Below are 17,530 nucleotides of genomic sequence, written 5' to 3' on the forward strand. Positions count from 1 at the left end.
CAGGGTCCTGGGTCCAAAGTCATTGTGCATTTCTCTCACCGACACTTTGTTGCACTTTCTCTCATCTCTCTCACCGACACTTTGTTGCCTAAGCAAGGGCAAGTCATGGTATGGACAACCGTGACTTGCGGTTGTTTTTTGTTCTACAGTGTAGGCTACTGTATTTGGGGTAATTGTGTGTATATCTTATGCCTACATACTGGGGTTGTGTTACATTGTGGGGATACTGTGTACACTGTAACCTTGTGTTGCTGTTTGCCAGGATAGGCATACACTATTGTATACTGTTGTTCATTATTGATGGTGCTTCTTTTGTATTGCTGTATCCGACAGTACTTTCCTCACTCTATCTGTAACTGCTGTGCTGCCTCTTGGCAACCTGCGGGATCAAGAATCTATCTAATCTCCTATAACTCTCTCTCTCTCTGTTTTTCTCTCTTTCTCTCTCTGTCTGTCTCTCTCTCTGTCTGTCTGCCCCCCCCCCTCTCTGTGTATTGTACAGATAGGGTCATACTATGGCAGTGAGTTGTGTGGGTTGGACATAGATCAGGATGGCATCACTGACGTCCTGCTGGTGGCAGCTCCCATGTACCTGGGCTCTGGCAACAAAGAAGCTGGCAAAGTTTACATCTACACACTGAGTGGGGTAAGAACAGGTCTTATCTCCATATTTCACCCTTTTATTTATTTTTTTGGCTATTTATTTTTTCTTACAGATTACAGATTACTGCCCTACTTCGTCGTACAAGAGAGTCACAAAAGGAGTGAAAAAAGCCGATCTACAAGTTCACAAGTTTGAACTTGTAGATCTGCTGTTTTCACTGTTTTTAGTAATAATACAAAAAATAATGTATTTTTACATACAAGGTTTCCGCCCGACAGCGACAATATCTATACATTGAGCGGCGTAAGAACATCCACACACCAATGTTTATTCTAACGATCAGTCAAATTGAATCCGTTTTTGATAAACTCGTAATGCACTTCAGCACTTCACTTGTGTTCCGGCAGAACCATCATAGTATACTTTAAGTTCATATTTATTGCTATCACAGTGATGACATTTTTCAAGCTTTTAAAAATAAATACCACAACATGTTTTATTCTTATTCAAATTGTAGTGCTTTGCCAATGATGTTGAGGCCCATTTGCAATGATTATTTATTATAAAAAGTATAAATAATCAATAAAATAATCGATATAAATACATAGCAAAAACTACCTACAAATTGCAATGCGACTTGTTGTGAGCTTGTAGGTCGGTTCTTTTCACTATTGTCACTCTGTTCGCTATTTTTGCGTACACCTGCATATAAAATAGGGCTTAATCGACTTAGTAGATGATAGAAATGTGTATTAGATTTTTTTGTGTCGATTCATTAATAAAAAATATATCTAAAAATAAAAGTACTTCTCGATTATTTGATGAATTGAAAAAGTAAGAGAAGATCATTGATAGTTTCAGAGCTAGTTTAATGGTTCTAACCCTACGTTAGTCCGACAGCGCATTCCTCCGACAGCGCAGTGCTCCGACATTAAACAGTAAACCCGAACCAAACCCGCACCCTAACCCTAACCGCACGCGGATGCCACATAGTCGGAGAAAAGGTCTGTCGGATTAACGCATGCCTCCCGTCCATAGGACGGCTCTTTTGAGGAGGACCATTCCTGGTTCCTCAAAGAACTTTGACAAGAAAAGATTCTCTAGAACCATAATGAGGAACATGAAGAACTGTTCACTAAATGAAACTGTTCTTTAGTAGGTGATGGTTCTTCGTGTTACTACTATAATAGCCTTTTAAATTAAAAAAATATTATTGTTCTGCCTCTAGGAGGAGGTGTTTGTATCTAACGGTACTCTGAACGCGGAGGATAAGTCTCAGGATGCGAGGTTCGGCTACGCGCTGGCGCCCGTCCCCGACCTCAACCACGACGGATACACTGACCTGCTGGTGGGCGCGCCCCTGGAGGACGACCACAGGGGGGCGCTCTATGTGTATCACGGAGACGGTATCCACATCAATCACAACTACAAGCAGGTATGCTGTCTGTCTGTCTGTCTGTCTGTCTGTCTGTCTGTCTGTCTGTCTGTGTGTGTTGTTTTTGTCTTCAGAATCAAGACAGAATCAAGCCCTGAAGTTCAGGGCAGGGGGAGTAAGGGGAAGAGAGAGAGAGAGATATACTGTAAATGATATGGCCATAGTTAAGGTGCAATAATAATACAAATCAGCGTGTTGTACGTGGGATTCAGGTGCGATGTGTCAGTGTGTGTCAGTGCGTGACCGCATAGTCCACATAAGGTACCTTTCAATGGTATAATCTACAGTTAATAACAATAATGCATTTTATTTATAAAGCACTTTACATTCTTGCGAATCTCAGAGTGCTACAGGGTTTAAAAGCATGGCATAAAAACAGCATAGGCAACCAAACAGTTACATGGGACCCAACTAGGCTAAACTAAAGGGGCAAATTAAAACTAGGTACAAAAAAAAACAGGGCAAAGACAAAAAAAAAAGGCCAAACACACACCAGGCCCAAGAAGAATTAAGAAAACGTTTTGTTAAAAAAAGTCCAGTAGTTGTTAGTCCAGTTAGGTCCAAGAGGAAGAGCAACAAGTCCAAGTCCAGCCTTCAGCAGTCTAATGGTGAACAAGGCATGATCACCGCCTGCGGTGTGTCTGTCATGTCTGTCTGGCGGTTGTATGTCATACTGTATGTTTTATTATACAAAGTCTTCAAATTGAGCCGTCAGTCCCCCCTCTCCTTTTCTGTCTGCCTCTCACTCTCCATGTTAATTGTGTGTGTGTGTGTGTGTGTGTGTGTGTGTGTGTGTGTGTGTGTGTGCATGCGTGCGTGCGTGCGTGCGTGCGTGCGTGCGTGCGTGCGTGTGTGTGTGTCTCTGCAGCGCATCGCGGGGTCGTCTCTCTCCCCGTCTCTGCGGTACTTCGGTCGCAGTGTGAGCGCCAGACTGGACCTGGATGGAGACGAGCTGTTGGACGTGGCGGTGGGGGCTCAGGGCAACGCTGTGCTGCTCAGGTGAGTGTGGATAGAACCACCGTCTAGCAGCCAGTTGAGAAACCATGAGACCCATCGGTCAGGAGCCCTATCTCCTGTTTCCGTCGCGTGAGGCAGCTTGATGTACAAGTACGCCCCCTGGACATGATGCTAGTATGTCGCAGTAACTTACCCCTAATCCAGCAGGGAGGCACTGGGTACCATTTTTATTGTCATTGGTATGACTCGGCCAGGGGATTGAGCCCCGACCTCCCTGCAGTCTCACAGTGGATACTAACTAACTACAAGGCCACTGAGCTGGTAAAAAGGATCATCACTCTGTAAAATGTTACCCTCTGTAACTTTCCTGTCTCCTGTTCAACTGCTGAAAATCATACCTGAGCTTTATAGCACCTGCCTGCTTGCTCAGGGGAGAAATTTAAGTTTGACCTTTAGGTAGTCCCAATTGTCAATCAGTCGTGTCAAACCAACACAGGATCTAAATGTCTCAATAGAAGAGCAGGCAGACCAAATGTATTATATTAACATACAGATTGGACCAAATAGCACTGTAATGACACAACAAAAGTTACATACAGCTTTAACTCATGGAAATAAGGAACGTTATGCCAGGTGTTGTGAAGTGGAGTGCAGTGTGACATCTAATGACTGAACGTTGTCTATCCTCCCTCCATGTCACCTGCAGCTCTCGCAGCATCGTCCAGATCAACGTCAGTCTGTCCTTCCAGCCTCACTCCATCAACGTCATCCAGAAGACATGTCTGCGAGGGGTCAGGGACTCCGCCTGTCTCAACGCCACCGCCTGCTTCATGTCCGTCTCTCGCTCCCCTAGTCCTAACAGCATTAGCTTTGGTATGACATCAACCACATCAACCACATTTTGTGCATGTCGTTATAGGCAAAAAAAATCAAAAGTTATACACAGAAATTCAAAAATAATTAGAAATCTACCAGCCCCACCATGCATCGGGATGCAATGCGTAGTGACTTGAGAGTGCGGAGATCCGCAATTTGTCCTTTGCATTGTACGACAAAGTATTTATACGGCTCAAAAGCGAATGGCTGATTTCGTCTTCTGCTTTCCAGTTCAGGTTAAAAACTAGAGCAAGTTAAAAACATGGCAGGCTAGTAAGCAACACAGCTGCAGCTAATCAAATTAATAATAGGTTAGATGTGTTAGATTTAGACGTGCCAATGTTCAAGCAAAGACAGTAGTTCAGTCAGTATTCAGTCAGTATTGACACCCCTAAATCTAACACACCAATCTCTGTGCATAACTGTAGTCCTGGGTTTCTAGAAGGTTGGCATACCCGTTTCCTGTTTCGGTTCATTTTCCCATAGCTTTGTTTGTTTTGGCTCAGCAGCAGGTTTGGACTGGGAAACACATACGACACCTTCACATGTGTTTCCAGTTAAAATCTGCTGCTGAGCCAATCAATAGATAGATAGATAGATACCTATTTTGATCACGCAATAAAGGTACCAGCACAGCAGTAAAGGTTACAGATACAGGGCATAGAAGCACAATAGGCACAGAAGAATAACATCACAATAAAGATGGATGTTACAAAAGTCACACAATGCCGTAATGCTACTAAGTCACATTAAGAGAGGTGATGTGTCTGTGTTAGATATTGTGTTACATTTGCAATGAATCTCTGATACCATAATACCAATAATACTAACTAATACGGATACTGTATCATCAGAGTTACATGTACTCTTGTCTCTCTCTGCTTAGAGCTGTGGATAGCGGCCATGTTGGATGACAGGAAGTTCTCCACGCGGGCGTTGTTTGACGACAGCTCCCAGAGACACACCCAGCTGGGGGTCAGAGTTCAAACCGGAGAAACGGTCTGCTACAACCTGCCGTTCCACGTTTACGTAAGCATCTCAGCTTTACCAGAATCTTTACAATACACACAAACACACACCATCACAAAGCGCTTGTAGATCTGCTAATTTCGTTAATTGTCATACAACAAAGTTTATAAGGCTGAAGTGGTTAAGACAATGCTTGATTTGTTTTTTCAAGAAATTGAATCCTGTGTGTGTGTATAAAGTATGTCTCACGTGATGCCATGACATCATGTGTCCCCCTGTCTCTCATAGGACACAGCAGACTACATCCGTCCCATCAGCTTCTCTCTGCGTTTTAAGATTAACGACACAGAAGAGAGTGGTCCCGTGCTGGATGAGGGCTGGCCCACCCTGGTCAAGAAATCTGTGAGTGTTTATAGAGCCACACTGACCCCTGCTGGACTGAAGTTAAAATTCCACCAAAGCCTGTCTCTCCAACACAGTTTCCCTCTTAGCTGTCCTACTGTCTGTCTCTCCAACACTGTCTCCCTCTCAGCTGTCCTACTGTCTGTCTCTCCTACACTGTCTGTCTCTCAGCTGTCCTACTGTCTGTCTCTCCAACACTGTCTCACTCTGAGCTGTCATACTGTCTGTCTCTCCTACACTGTCTCCCTCTCAGCTGTCCTACTGTCTGTCTCGCCTACACTGTCTCCCTCTCACCTGTCCTACTGTCTGTCTCTCCAACACTGTCTCCCTCGCAGCTGTCCTACTGTCTGTCTCTCCTACACTGTCTCACTCTCAGCTGTCCTACTGTCTGTCTCTCCTACACTGTCTCCCTCTCACCTGTCCTACTGTCTGTCTCTCCTACACTGTCTCACTCTCAGCTGTCCTACTGTCTGTCTCTCCTACACTGTCTCCCTCTCACCTGTCCTACGGTCTGTCTCTCCAACACTGTCTCCCTCTCAGATGTCCTACTGTCTGTCTCTCCCACACTGTCTCCCTCTCAGCTGCCTTACTGTCTGTCTCTCCTACACTTTCTCCCTCTCAGCTGTCCTACTGTCTGTCTCTCCTACACTTTCTCCCTCTCAGCTGCCTTACTGTCTGTCTCTCCTATACTTTCTCCCTCTCAGCTGTCCTACTGTCTGTCTGTCTCTCCTGAACTGTGTCTCTCAGTTGTCCTACTGTCTGTCTCTCCTACACTTTCTCCCTCTCAGATGTCCTACTTTGTGTCTACTGTTTATATCCTCTGTAAAATGAACTATATTTCCTGTCTGCTACAGATTCCATTCTTTAAGGACTGTGGGGAAGATGATGTTTGTACGACAGACCTGGTACTGCAGGCTCATATGGAGATCTCTGGGACCAGGTAAGCAGCTCTACACCTCATCACGTCTCGTCAGTGACGTCCTTAAAATTCAACTTGAACCATCTGCCCTGGGGTCTGGGGTCCTTGAGTGGGTTCCAGGTGGTCCCCAGGAAAATGAGGAACAGCGTAACCACTTAAACCCTATTTCATACTTTGGATATTATAAAATAACACAAATTTAAGGCAACAACGTGTCGTGATATGACGCGTTATGAGCTTGCACATCTTTTATTTTTTAAATTCTTTGAAACATCTTGATACATTTGAAAACGTTCTGTACTACACAAATATTCTCTCATAGGTGTCCCTGGCACAACTCCTATTAAGATACTGTAGGGGTCCGCCTCCAAATACATGCATCAATTTGGGAGTCATTGACATGAAAATATTTGATAACCCCTGATATACATGCATGTATGTATGCCCATTTATGCTCCTTTGTCCATACCTGTGCCATTGCCACATTCATTGTGCATGATGCCAGTAGGCCAAGATCATGATATATGATTGACTGTTAAAAGATAAAGAGCTCGCACATCCACTATAAAAACAGGTGCAGGACAAACTGATCACGGCAGGTAACATCAAATAGAGTCTGCTCACTGTAAAAGTAAACTGCTCCCAGTCAAAGCTTATTAACGTTTCGACAAAACAAGTCTTCTTCAGAATGAAGAAGACTTGTTTGGCGAAACGATAATCACTTGAACCCCAGCGGTTTGCGAGACATTGTGAGCTTGCAGATCGGCTATTCTTGGCAAAGAGATGTGGTGTAGACCAGTGGTTCTCAAAGTGGGGTCCGGGGAACCCCAGTGGTCTTTGAGAAGTTACGGGTCTGTAACTCAGAGAGTGAGACCCTCACGGGTCCATTTGGTTTCATTTTGTACACTCTCAGAGTTAGGATTTTACAATATAGATTGGGGTCCCAGCGGTAGAAAATTGTACGAAATGAGGGTCCATGGCATAATGCATAATATCAAACTTGGGGTCCTTGAAATCATTTTTTGAGAATCACTGGTGTAGAAAGAAGAAAACAGTCAAAAGTACAGTTGTAACTCTAGAGATTTCCGGAGGGAGGGGTTTACCAGGCTACTCTAGTCCAGTTCTCTAAGACCAGAGGGTTTAAAGACGCACTGCAGTGACATTTTCGGTCATTTTATTTTGAAGGTTCAGTCTGAAACGCCGGTTCAACCGACTCTAAACCAATCAGAAGGTCCCATCCCTTCAGGCTATAGACGGATTTCCGCGCGACGTCATCACAGAGCAGAATGCGCAATCTGCGCATGCCTGGGGGAAAGGCGCGTTCGAAAATACAGCCCTGAGCGGCAGTGAGCGCACTGGCCAATACAAACTAATAGGCGAGTGTGCTCCGGTGCGTAATTTCCAAACGCACCCATAGGCTTCCCCCCGCAGCTGCGCGGTCATATTCCTCTCATGTTTACTAACAGGAAACCTCTCTATGGGACGTTGGATCTCAATCACTTCAGCCGTGCGCAACACGGCTAGTGTTTGTTTACAAATGAGAGAGAGACGGCCAGTGAAGCATGTTTGCTACTACCTGGCTTATTTCTAACCTATAATGTTTTCAGATACATATTTTAGTGTGCAGATGAAGTTTAAAATGAGTAATACACTCATCTTCAATGAGATTAAAAACGGAGTAGCTCTGTAATTAAAATCAGCTGTGTTTGAAGAACGTGCAGCTATGGGAATCAAACAGGTGCATGTAATCAAGATTCATTTATATTCATGAAGGCTGCGTTATGTCATCACGCAGCACGTTTTCGTTTACAGGAAGTAATTAAGATTGGCTTTTTAGGGACTTTAGATATAAGAATACACAAAAATATTTTTTTTCTTCTTTTTTTTTTGGCATCTATTGTTAGGTATGCCCATATGATGACCACGGATATGCTCTAAAAGTGTGAAAAACATATTTTTCATTTCACTACACCTTTAAGTGTTGAATAAACGTTGTGTGCGTCTGTTCCCTCCCCCCGCAGACAGAAGCCCTATGTGATCCGCAGCCCGCGCAGACGTCTGGCCGTGGAGGTGCAGCTGCAGAACAGACTGGAGAACGCCTACAACTCCAGCCTGACGCTGCATTACTCACGGAACCTGCACTTCTCCAGCCTCAGCATCAGGGTAACTGCACCGCTTCTACACTGTGAAAATCATTTCTACATGTAGAATTAATGAACTAGGTCAGCGATTCTCACCCCTGGTGGACCGTGAGGGTATTGCAAGATTTCAATGAGAGTATAACATTAATATATTTTAAATATATATATATATATTTTAAATATATTAATATATATATATATATATATATATATATATTTTACATAATGTAATATATTTGTGTATATATATATATATATATATATATATATATACGGGACAGGACGCACGGGGAGGACGCGCGACAGGACGTGCAATAACCCCACGTTTGCAACTACTTTCGCCTGCGCACTTCACCGGGTATGGTCTAGTGAGTACAAATCCGGCTTAACATCTCCTCTCTCCTTGCAGGAGGATTCCCTGTTTAAGATCGAGTGCACAGCGCTCGGTTCCAACAGTCACTCCTGTAATGTCAGCTACCCAGTGTTTCGCTCCCATTCCAAGGTACTTGATCACAAAAACAACCAATCGTATTTCATAATACTGTATTATGTTATATGGTTTCATAATGTTTTTTCTCTCCTGTGCCAACGTGACCTGGCAGGTCAACTTCATGTTGGAGTTTGAGTTCAGTTGTACGTCTTTGCATAGCAGAGTCCAGATCAAACTCACTGCTTCCAGGTACAAACACTCGCACGCAATCATGCATGCACGACACACACACACACACACACACACACACACACACACACACACACACACACACACACACACACACACACACACACACACACACACACACACACACACACACAGTTGGTCAGCTGTTATGTTATAATGTCCGGTAGTTATGTAGAGAATAAAAACAATACTGCTTCTGTATTCCCGACCCATTCTAGCCAACCAGCTGTCCAAGACTTTTGTCTTGTCTGCAACACAATTAGAGAGTGTTTGGAGGAAATGTCTGCACCAGTGGTTCTCAGTGGGGTCTGGGGACCCTCAGGGGTCCTTGAGGAGATTCCAGGGGGTCCTCAGCTAAATTAGTTAATATTAGCATAATATAGTTTACTTTAACCCTATACTGTATATGCATAGGCTATTTGAAAATAGCTGCATTACTTTTGGAAGAATCTGGAATAATTTTTTTAAACATATTAACAACACAAATCTTGTATGGGGGTCCCTGGCACAAAATATTTTCAGATGGGGGTTCTGCGGCCAAATACATAGATAGATACAACAATAGGGGTCCTTGACATGAAAAGGTTTGAGAACTGCTGGTCTATTATCAGGTTAAGAGGTTGGCTTTCCATGCGGGAGTCCATGCAGTCTATACAGTACATAGTCATGTTATGATAACGTGTGTGTGTGTGTGTGTGTGTGTGTGTGTGTGTGTGTGTGTGTGTGTGTGTGTGTGTGTGTGTGTGTGTGTGTGTGTGTGTGTGTGTGTGTGTAGTGACAGCGTGGAGAGAGAAGCTACTCTGGAAGACAACAGTGTTCAGATGCAGAGTTTCGTTCAGTATGAACCCGACCTGTTTGTGAGCAGGTAATGTCCCTCTCTGTCTCTCTCTCTCTGTCTGTCAGTCTGTCTGTGTGTCTCTCTCTCTCTCTCTCTCTCTCTCTCTCTCTCTCTCTCTCTCTCTCTCTCTCTCTCTCTCTCTCTCTCTCTCTCTCTCTCTCTCTCTCTATCTCTTCATATAAATGTGTGTTCTCCTGTGCAGTGAGTCCAACCTAAACCGGTATGAGGTCCATCCCACCCGCACCCTGTCAGAGGGAATCGGACCTGAGTTCTACACACATCTGAGGGTAAACCGTCCCGCTCACACCCAGCATCACAATCCTCAGTGTTAATTTAACTCTGAGAGTGCACAAATTGAACCAAACTGACCCGTAATGGTCCATTTGGTGGTCCAGTCTCAGGCCCAGGGGCCCATAAACTTGGGAGTGAAATATACGGTAGATTTAATGGAAGATGGTGTGTTTGTGTGTGTGTGTGTGTGTGTGTGTGTGTGTGTGTGTGTGTGTGTGTGTGTGTGTGTGTGTGTGTGTGTGTGTGTGTGTGTGTGTGTGTGTGTGTGTGTGTGTGTGTGTGTGTGCAGTTGCAGAACCTGGGTTGTTATTCAGTCAGTAAGTTGGAGCTGAGAATCCACCTTCCGTCTGTGGCCGCAGGAGGGCGAGTTTTCATGAACGTCACTGAGGTCTTCTCGTACAACGTGAGTAATACTACCAAGTACACTACATAGAAAACTCACCTGCAGTTCACTGTGTTCATTTAACTCTGTGAGTTAAATTAACTCACAGAGTTAGCTCAGAGAGAGAGAGAGAGAGAGAGAGAGAGAGAGAGAGAGAGAGAGAGAGAGAGAGAGAGAGAGAGAGAGAGAGAGAGAGAGAGAGAGAGAGAGAGAGAGAGAGGAGATTAACTGGTGTGGGAGGTCAGCAGTGAGATGGAGTAGAGTTACGTTAACTTTATAAACACCTCTCACACGATCATTAAGTACTGTACCTGTTATATTCATCTAACATGGGAACAGTCACATGACCATACTTTACCATTAAGGTGGCCTTATGTGCAAATTATGATAATTGTCTTACCCAGCAATGTACTGGTATTCCAGTGGGAGAAAAAACACTCTCACAAATGAACCCCCCCCCCCCCCCCCCAATTAATGTTATTACCTATTACCTATTATAAAATGAAAAGAACAAAAGAAAAAGGAAAATGAAAACTCATCTGAGGTATGAAATCTATTGATGACCAATAATGACCAGGCCTGACCAAACTGCAGCCTGCCGTATGCTGAATTAAACCACCAGCAGTGATACAACAAACAACTGTTCAAACAACTGTCCTCGTACCTCCACCAGAACAACCTCCTGGACTCCCACCAGTCTGGGTTCAAAGTGGGTCACTCGACAGAGACTGCCCTCCTGGCAGTGGCGGAGTCGCTCCATGTCGCTAGAGCGAACTCTCTCTCCTCTGTCCTGATACTCCTGGACCTGTCTGCAGCGTTCGACACAGTGAACCATCAGATCCTCCTCTCCACCCTCGAGGGGATGGGTGTCTCAGGCTCTGCACTCTCTCTGTTTGCATCCTACCTGACGGGTCGCTCCTACCAGGTGATGCTGGGAGGGTCTGTGTCAGAACCACACAGGCTCACTACTGGGGTCCGCTTCTTTTCTGTCTCTACACTACATCTCTTGGTGCTGTCATCCACTCCCATGGCTTTTCCTACCACTGCTATGCCGATGACACCCAGCTGATCCTCTCATTCCCCCCCTCTGACACACAAGTGGAGGCACGCATTGCTGCTTGTCTGGCTGACATCTCGGAGTGGATGTCGACGAACCACCTGAAGCTCAACCTGGACAAGACCTAGCTGATGTTCATCCCGGGGAAGGGCTGTCCTCACCGAGACATTGAGAACGCTGTGGTGACGTCAACTCGGACTGCGAAGAATCTGGGTGTGACCCTGGACGATCAACTGTCGTTCTCGGCTAACATCGCATCAGTGACACGGTCCTGCAGATTCCTCCTCTACAACATCAGGAGGATTCGCCCCTTCCTCACGGAGAAGGCAGCCCAGGTACTCATCCAGGCTCTTGTCATCTCCCGCCTGGACTACTGCAACTCGCTCCTGGCTGGTGCTTCGGCATCTGCCATCAGACCTCTGGAGCTTGTTCAGAAAGCTGCGGCTCGTCTTGTGTTCAACCGCCCCAAGTTCTCTCACACTACTATCCTTCTCCGTTCTCTGCACTGGCTCCCCGTAGTGGCTCGCATTCAGTTTAAAACCCTGGTGCTAGCCTATAGGGCAGTGAAAGGAACAGCTCCTTCTTACCTCCGGGTTTTGGTCAATGCCCACACCCCTGCCCGACCACTCCGGTCTGCCACCTCGGGGCGACTGATTCCCCCGCCACTCAACGGTCCTTCTGGTCGATCGACACGGTCACAACTTTTTTCTGTTCTGGCCCCACAGTGGTGGAATGAACTTCCCACTGATGTCAGGACAGCAGAGTCACTGCCCATCTTTCGCCGCAGGCTGAAAACCCACCTCTTCAGGAAACACTACCCTTCCTCTTTGCCTGGCCTACTTGTTGTTAACTAGTTGTACGAATGCTTGTTTTATTGTTGAATTGTTTATTGGATCTTGTTTAGTCAATACAATTATTTGTTTTAGCTCCTGCTCATTTGATTTAGCTATTTTGTCTCATCTGTTTAAGGAAATATGTAGCTGATATATTGCACTTTTACCTTAGCGCTAGGTATGTTCTTGGTTGCTTGTTATTGCAGAAAATGCACTTATAACCTCTGGTGATTAGTAGCTTTCGTTCCCTACCTTTGTTGATTGTACTTATTGTAAGTCGCTTTGGATAAAAGCGTCTGCTAAATGACTGTAATGTAATGTAATGTAATGTACCTCGCTTCTGCATTCTGAGAAACCCTAGTCTGGGAGACTTCGCCTCAGAGCCTGGACAGCAGGGGCGCGGCCACTGCGTTCTGATTCAAATCAACAGCCAATGAAGAAAAGGGGGCGGGATCCACATGCAGTGGGTGTTGCATGTAAATAGGAGCGACGGAAAGCAATTTCTCCTTTAGAAATTGCGGCCGCCATTGTTGTGTACTGCTGTTTGCCTCTCGTCGGACTGTTTAGACGAGTTGCACAGCTCTCAGACCCGGTCAGATTCTGAGCGTAAGTTACATCCCGCCCACAAATACCAGGGTTCTGGCCCAGAAGTTTCCTCGCCCCTCCCGTTTGTATGCGAGAGCTGGTGAAAACTTCTGGGATCTCAGATTAGAGAAACCCTCACTGCTGCAGCACCGAAAAGCGGATCGGCAAAGTTGAGGAGAATAGTTAAACTTTGCCTCTGCCACAGTGTGGTGAGATTCTGGTTGGCAGAAGCCAACCAGAAACGCGGTGGTCTCAGTAACCATGGACTAAACGTACACACTCAACACCTATTGAGACTGACAGAAACAGACTACTGTTATGGAAGTACCAAATATTGATAACAAAGTTTTGTGAGAAAAAAAAAGTATTAAAATTTACATGACCTATTTCTTAATGACAAGAGACGAGCATCGAGTGCACGTCTCCTCCGTGTCTGTGAGCTCTCCTCTCCTGCCAGGCACAGCTGTGCTGACGTGATCCTCCCAGACCACCGGAGCTGTTGCTGGACCACGACTAGCTTATCGTTGGCAGAAACCTGTCATTCTCCACATTTTGACTTTATGTGTTTTTTTTCCGTAAACGCCCAATTTGAGCATCCTACAGCGTCACACAAAAGCATCAAAAGTAGCAGTTCCACAAGCTTGTTGAGCTTCAGCTGCTGCGGAATCCTGAAATGTAACTGTTTTGGACATAATGAGGTTTCCACCTAACAGAGACGTTATTTACAAGGGTTTAACTCATACCTAGAACACCCCCATTTAGCTGAACCCCCCTTGTGGAAATTTGCTTGGTGCTGCTGGTGTGAATACAGTGTAAAGCTATATTGTTATGAACTGACCTGAGGTGCTGTATGGGGAGTGCTATACTGTAACCATGTTGCCCCCCCTGCAGGTTACAGGGGTGAACTGCAGCATTGTGAGTGACCCAGCTCAGCTGAAGAGCAGACAGAGAGACGTAAGACTGCTCCACCCAGAGGACATGATGCACACTGACACACTGGTGAGACACATGTGGGATTTTATAATGCGTTGTATAGAGCGTTGTATAGAGCTGTTATGTTTTTCAAACATTTTGAAATTGTAATTGAAAGTTTAAGTGGTAAAGTGTGTCAGTGGGTTTTATACATATTTAACCAGTCAAAAGTATTATCAAGACCTCGTGACTAAATAATGGCTACATTGGATCCATTGGAACACAGGTTCTTTTTTTTTTCAATTTCCTGAAAAGTAACTGTTTTGGACATCCACCCGACAGCGACGATATATAGTATATAGCAGGTTGTGTTGTACAGAGGTTTCATATGATATTGGTTTTGACTAGGCAATTTCAGGTTTTCCTACTTGTGCCATTCAGCGGAAAGAGAGAGAGAAAACACCCAAACACAATCTGTCAGTGTTTGAGCGTGTTGATGTTTGTGTATTTGTGTTTCTATGTTTTGATGTGTGTGTGTGTGTGTGTGTGTGTGTGTGTGTGTGTGTGTGTGTGTGTGTGTGTGTGTGTGTGTGTGTGTGTGTGTGTGTGTGTGTGTGTGTGTGTGTGTGTGTGTGTGTGCGCGCGCGTGTGTGTAGAACTGCAGCAGGTCGTGGTGTACGGAGGTGGTGTGTGACGTGCAGGAACTGCTGAGAGGCCAGGCAGCGCTCGTCCGCATCAGCCGCAGGGTGCACGATGAGTTCTTCCGAAAGGTGAGATACCACACACGCACGCATGCACACGCACACGCACACGCACACGCACACACGCGCACACACACACACACACACACACACAAGGAAACAGGATAAACACGGGAAATTGGCAGTGATGACTAAGAAGTGAGCAGACAAAATTGGAACTGGAACACTATAAAACTGAAGCTGATACTGTAGTAGATGGATACTCTCTCCTCATTGGCTGAAACTGGCAACCCACCTCAGAATGTATTTCTCTTAACTGAACAAACACTCTCAGAATCAGTATATAGAGCTTTAACCTTTTGAACAGAGCACGTTTTTTTTTCCCAAAAAAAATATAACTTACACTATAGCTTAGGGATGTCCGATATTATCGGCCTCCCGATATTATCGGCCGATATTACCATAAAAATTGATATCGGGAAAATATCGGTATCGGTTTTTGAAAAAAAAAAAAAAGTTTTTTTTTTTTTTTTTTTTTTTTTGCTTTATAAATAAGTTACAGGAGTTCTTACTGTATATGGTGTGTGTGATATGAAATTTGAGCTTACCCTAATCACAATAATCCCCGCATATATCGGTATCGGTTGATATCGGTATCGGTAATTAAGAGTTGGACAATATCGGTATATCGGTTATCGGTAAAAAAGACAATATCGGACAACCCTACTATAGCTACCTTTAATATGCTCAATGGATGTTATTTCATGTACTATATTAATATGTTTAATATATGTTGTACTTCCCTCTAGGCCAAGTACAAAGCAGTGAGGATAGTAGGAACATATCAGCTCGCTGCCCAGGAGTCTAGTGTGATCACCCTGGGCTCAGGCCCTATCGTAAGAGAGGTATGAATGTTGTGTTCAAACCTCACCATTACTGCAATATGTGTGTGTGTGTGTGTGTGTGTGTGTGTGTGTGTGTGTGTGTGTGTGTGTGTGTGTGTGTGTGTGTGTGTGTGTGTGTGTGTGTGTGTTTATGAATCGTGTGTTAATATTCCTCGGTGTTGTCCTTCAAAAGCACTTTGTAATCTTCTTAATTCTCCTGTCGTTCTCATTGGTTAAGACGGTACTGGAGGTGCTGAAGGGGCGGTCCATTCCCATCTCTCTGTGGATTCTGATTGGTAGCATCATCGGAGGCTTGCTGCTATTGGCCCTCATCATCTTCATACTCTGGAAGGTAACATAATGCTACAGTAAACATCAGCAACTATAGGCTGCATGATTCACATCCTTCTGACACTTCTACAGGATCACTTGTCAAACACATATTCATCTTATAGTATCACAGGAACACATTTCCATCTATAGCAATGCTCAGGACACCCGGCAAAGTAGGGGACTGAACACTGTGGCCGTGAAGTTGATTTAATAACGTCATAAAAACATCAATTCTTAGTTTTTTTTATACATTAGAATTTTCACTGCCATATTTTTCATAATAACCATTCCACATCAATGTGACTGTTTTTTACTAGCGAGTGTCTACTTCACATCAACCCAGTATTTTGTCGCACCATTTGGGAACAACTGGTTTACAGCCAAAGACTCCTAGTGGCTCCCACTGTACACGTGGAACAATTCTGAGGAACCTTGAAAGATCAGGGATAGTAGAATTTCAGATTAAATTATGTTCCGGATTGCTTCAGAATCAACGTTGTAACATCTTAATAATGTCTTAATATTTCATCAGCTTAATATTTTGTGTTAAAACAAGGGACACACAAGATATGTCAGGAAGTGTTGATGTAACACTGAATGTCTTTGTATGAAACAGTTAATTCATTCATTCCTCCATATTTCTACCAGCTTGGCTTCTTCATGCGGAAAAACAGACCAGAGGACGCTGACCACGAAGATTAGCCCCTCCTACTGCAGCTCCTACTGTTACCATGACAACACTCGTCTTCTGTTTGTGACAACAACCAGAAAGATGGGAGTCCCGCCCATAGAAATAAAAGCATGGACTGGACATTTCCATCTATAGCAATGCTCAGGACACCCAGAAAAGTAGGGGACTGTGAACACAGAAGTAAGGCACTTAATCTGTCCTATCTGTACTTTTATATCTATTGGTTCTTTTTGACTACAAGAGCTAAGCGAACCATGCCGCGTCGTGTAACGGCTCGGTTTCAGATAAGGTTCTCAGAACCTAATTTGGGCCCTGCTCAGGAGGTGGTACTAAACCTAAGTTCTTAACCCAGAACTCAGGGTTCTGCAAACCCAGAAATCAGAACTTATACTTTCAAAAATGTTTTGAAAATAGTCAATGTACAGGCTCACAAGCTTGTAGATCAACTATTTTCGCTTTTTTTATGAGTCTTTTGTTTCTTTTTTTTTCTTTTTATGATGTACCTCCCCTGGTTATAATGGAAATGCAAACAAACAAACAAACAAAAAAAACTTCACAGAACTTCAGAGGTTCTGGAAAGTTCCAGGTGATGGGAGGTTCCTGGTTACCCTTCGTAGCCAGAAAGAGCCATATGGTTCCACCTCTTCATCAGGGCATCTCTTGGACAAAGTCACCCAGGGACCTGGTCTACAGAGCTGGGACCACAACTACAAAGTTAGACCAGGGCTTCACAAACTTTAACATGCCAAGGACCCCCGATTATAGCCAGAGCCCCTGGCTGCGGCCCCCCAACTTTGAAAACCTGTGAGTTCGACATTACATGACATTGCAACAGCCCACACAGGGCACTACGAGTCCTGGAGAAATGCACTAAACATTATTGTTTTCAGGTCGGGATATGTAAATAATAACATGTTTTTTTTGTAAGTGTATCAACCAACCTTGTTGTGCTGTTTGAAATGTTTTCACATTTCAATCATTTGTCTTCGACAGTTCTGTTGTTTTTGTATTTGTTGAAATTAAAATGGTTAAAACGTTAAA

At 44.4% G+C, this 17,530-nt stretch overlaps 1 protein-coding gene across 1 annotated transcript in view; it reads left to right on the forward strand.

Annotated features, from left to right (window-relative positions):
- The window catches only part of itga10 (integrin, alpha 10), a 56,919-nt gene extending 39,389 nt beyond the window's left edge, over window positions 1-17,530 (forward strand). Inside the window, exons 13-30 of the mRNA XM_084053157.1 lie at window positions 503-646; window positions 1,833-2,039; window positions 2,908-3,038; window positions 3,703-3,869; window positions 4,759-4,901; window positions 5,130-5,243; window positions 6,098-6,183; window positions 8,184-8,325; window positions 8,713-8,805; window positions 8,906-8,982; window positions 9,758-9,847; window positions 10,023-10,107; window positions 10,401-10,514; window positions 13,860-13,967; window positions 14,537-14,650; window positions 15,391-15,486; window positions 15,704-15,817; window positions 16,447-17,530. Of these exons, the coding sequence (XP_083909283.1) occupies window positions 503-646; window positions 1,833-2,039; window positions 2,908-3,038; window positions 3,703-3,869; window positions 4,759-4,901; window positions 5,130-5,243; window positions 6,098-6,183; window positions 8,184-8,325; window positions 8,713-8,805; window positions 8,906-8,982; window positions 9,758-9,847; window positions 10,023-10,107; window positions 10,401-10,514; window positions 13,860-13,967; window positions 14,537-14,650; window positions 15,391-15,486; window positions 15,704-15,817; window positions 16,447-16,500 (2,079 nt within the window). The 3' untranslated portion in view covers window positions 16,501-17,530. The remainder of the gene's footprint in view (window positions 1-502; window positions 647-1,832; window positions 2,040-2,907; window positions 3,039-3,702; window positions 3,870-4,758; window positions 4,902-5,129; window positions 5,244-6,097; window positions 6,184-8,183; window positions 8,326-8,712; window positions 8,806-8,905; window positions 8,983-9,757; window positions 9,848-10,022; window positions 10,108-10,400; window positions 10,515-13,859; window positions 13,968-14,536; window positions 14,651-15,390; window positions 15,487-15,703; window positions 15,818-16,446) is intronic.

The sequence above is a fragment of the Gymnoscopelus microlampas genome, assembly GCF_963454915.1.
Source record: "Gymnoscopelus microlampas genome assembly, chromosome: 3".
NCBI classification, from domain to species: domain Eukaryota; kingdom Metazoa; phylum Chordata; class Actinopteri; order Myctophiformes; family Myctophidae; genus Gymnoscopelus; species Gymnoscopelus microlampas.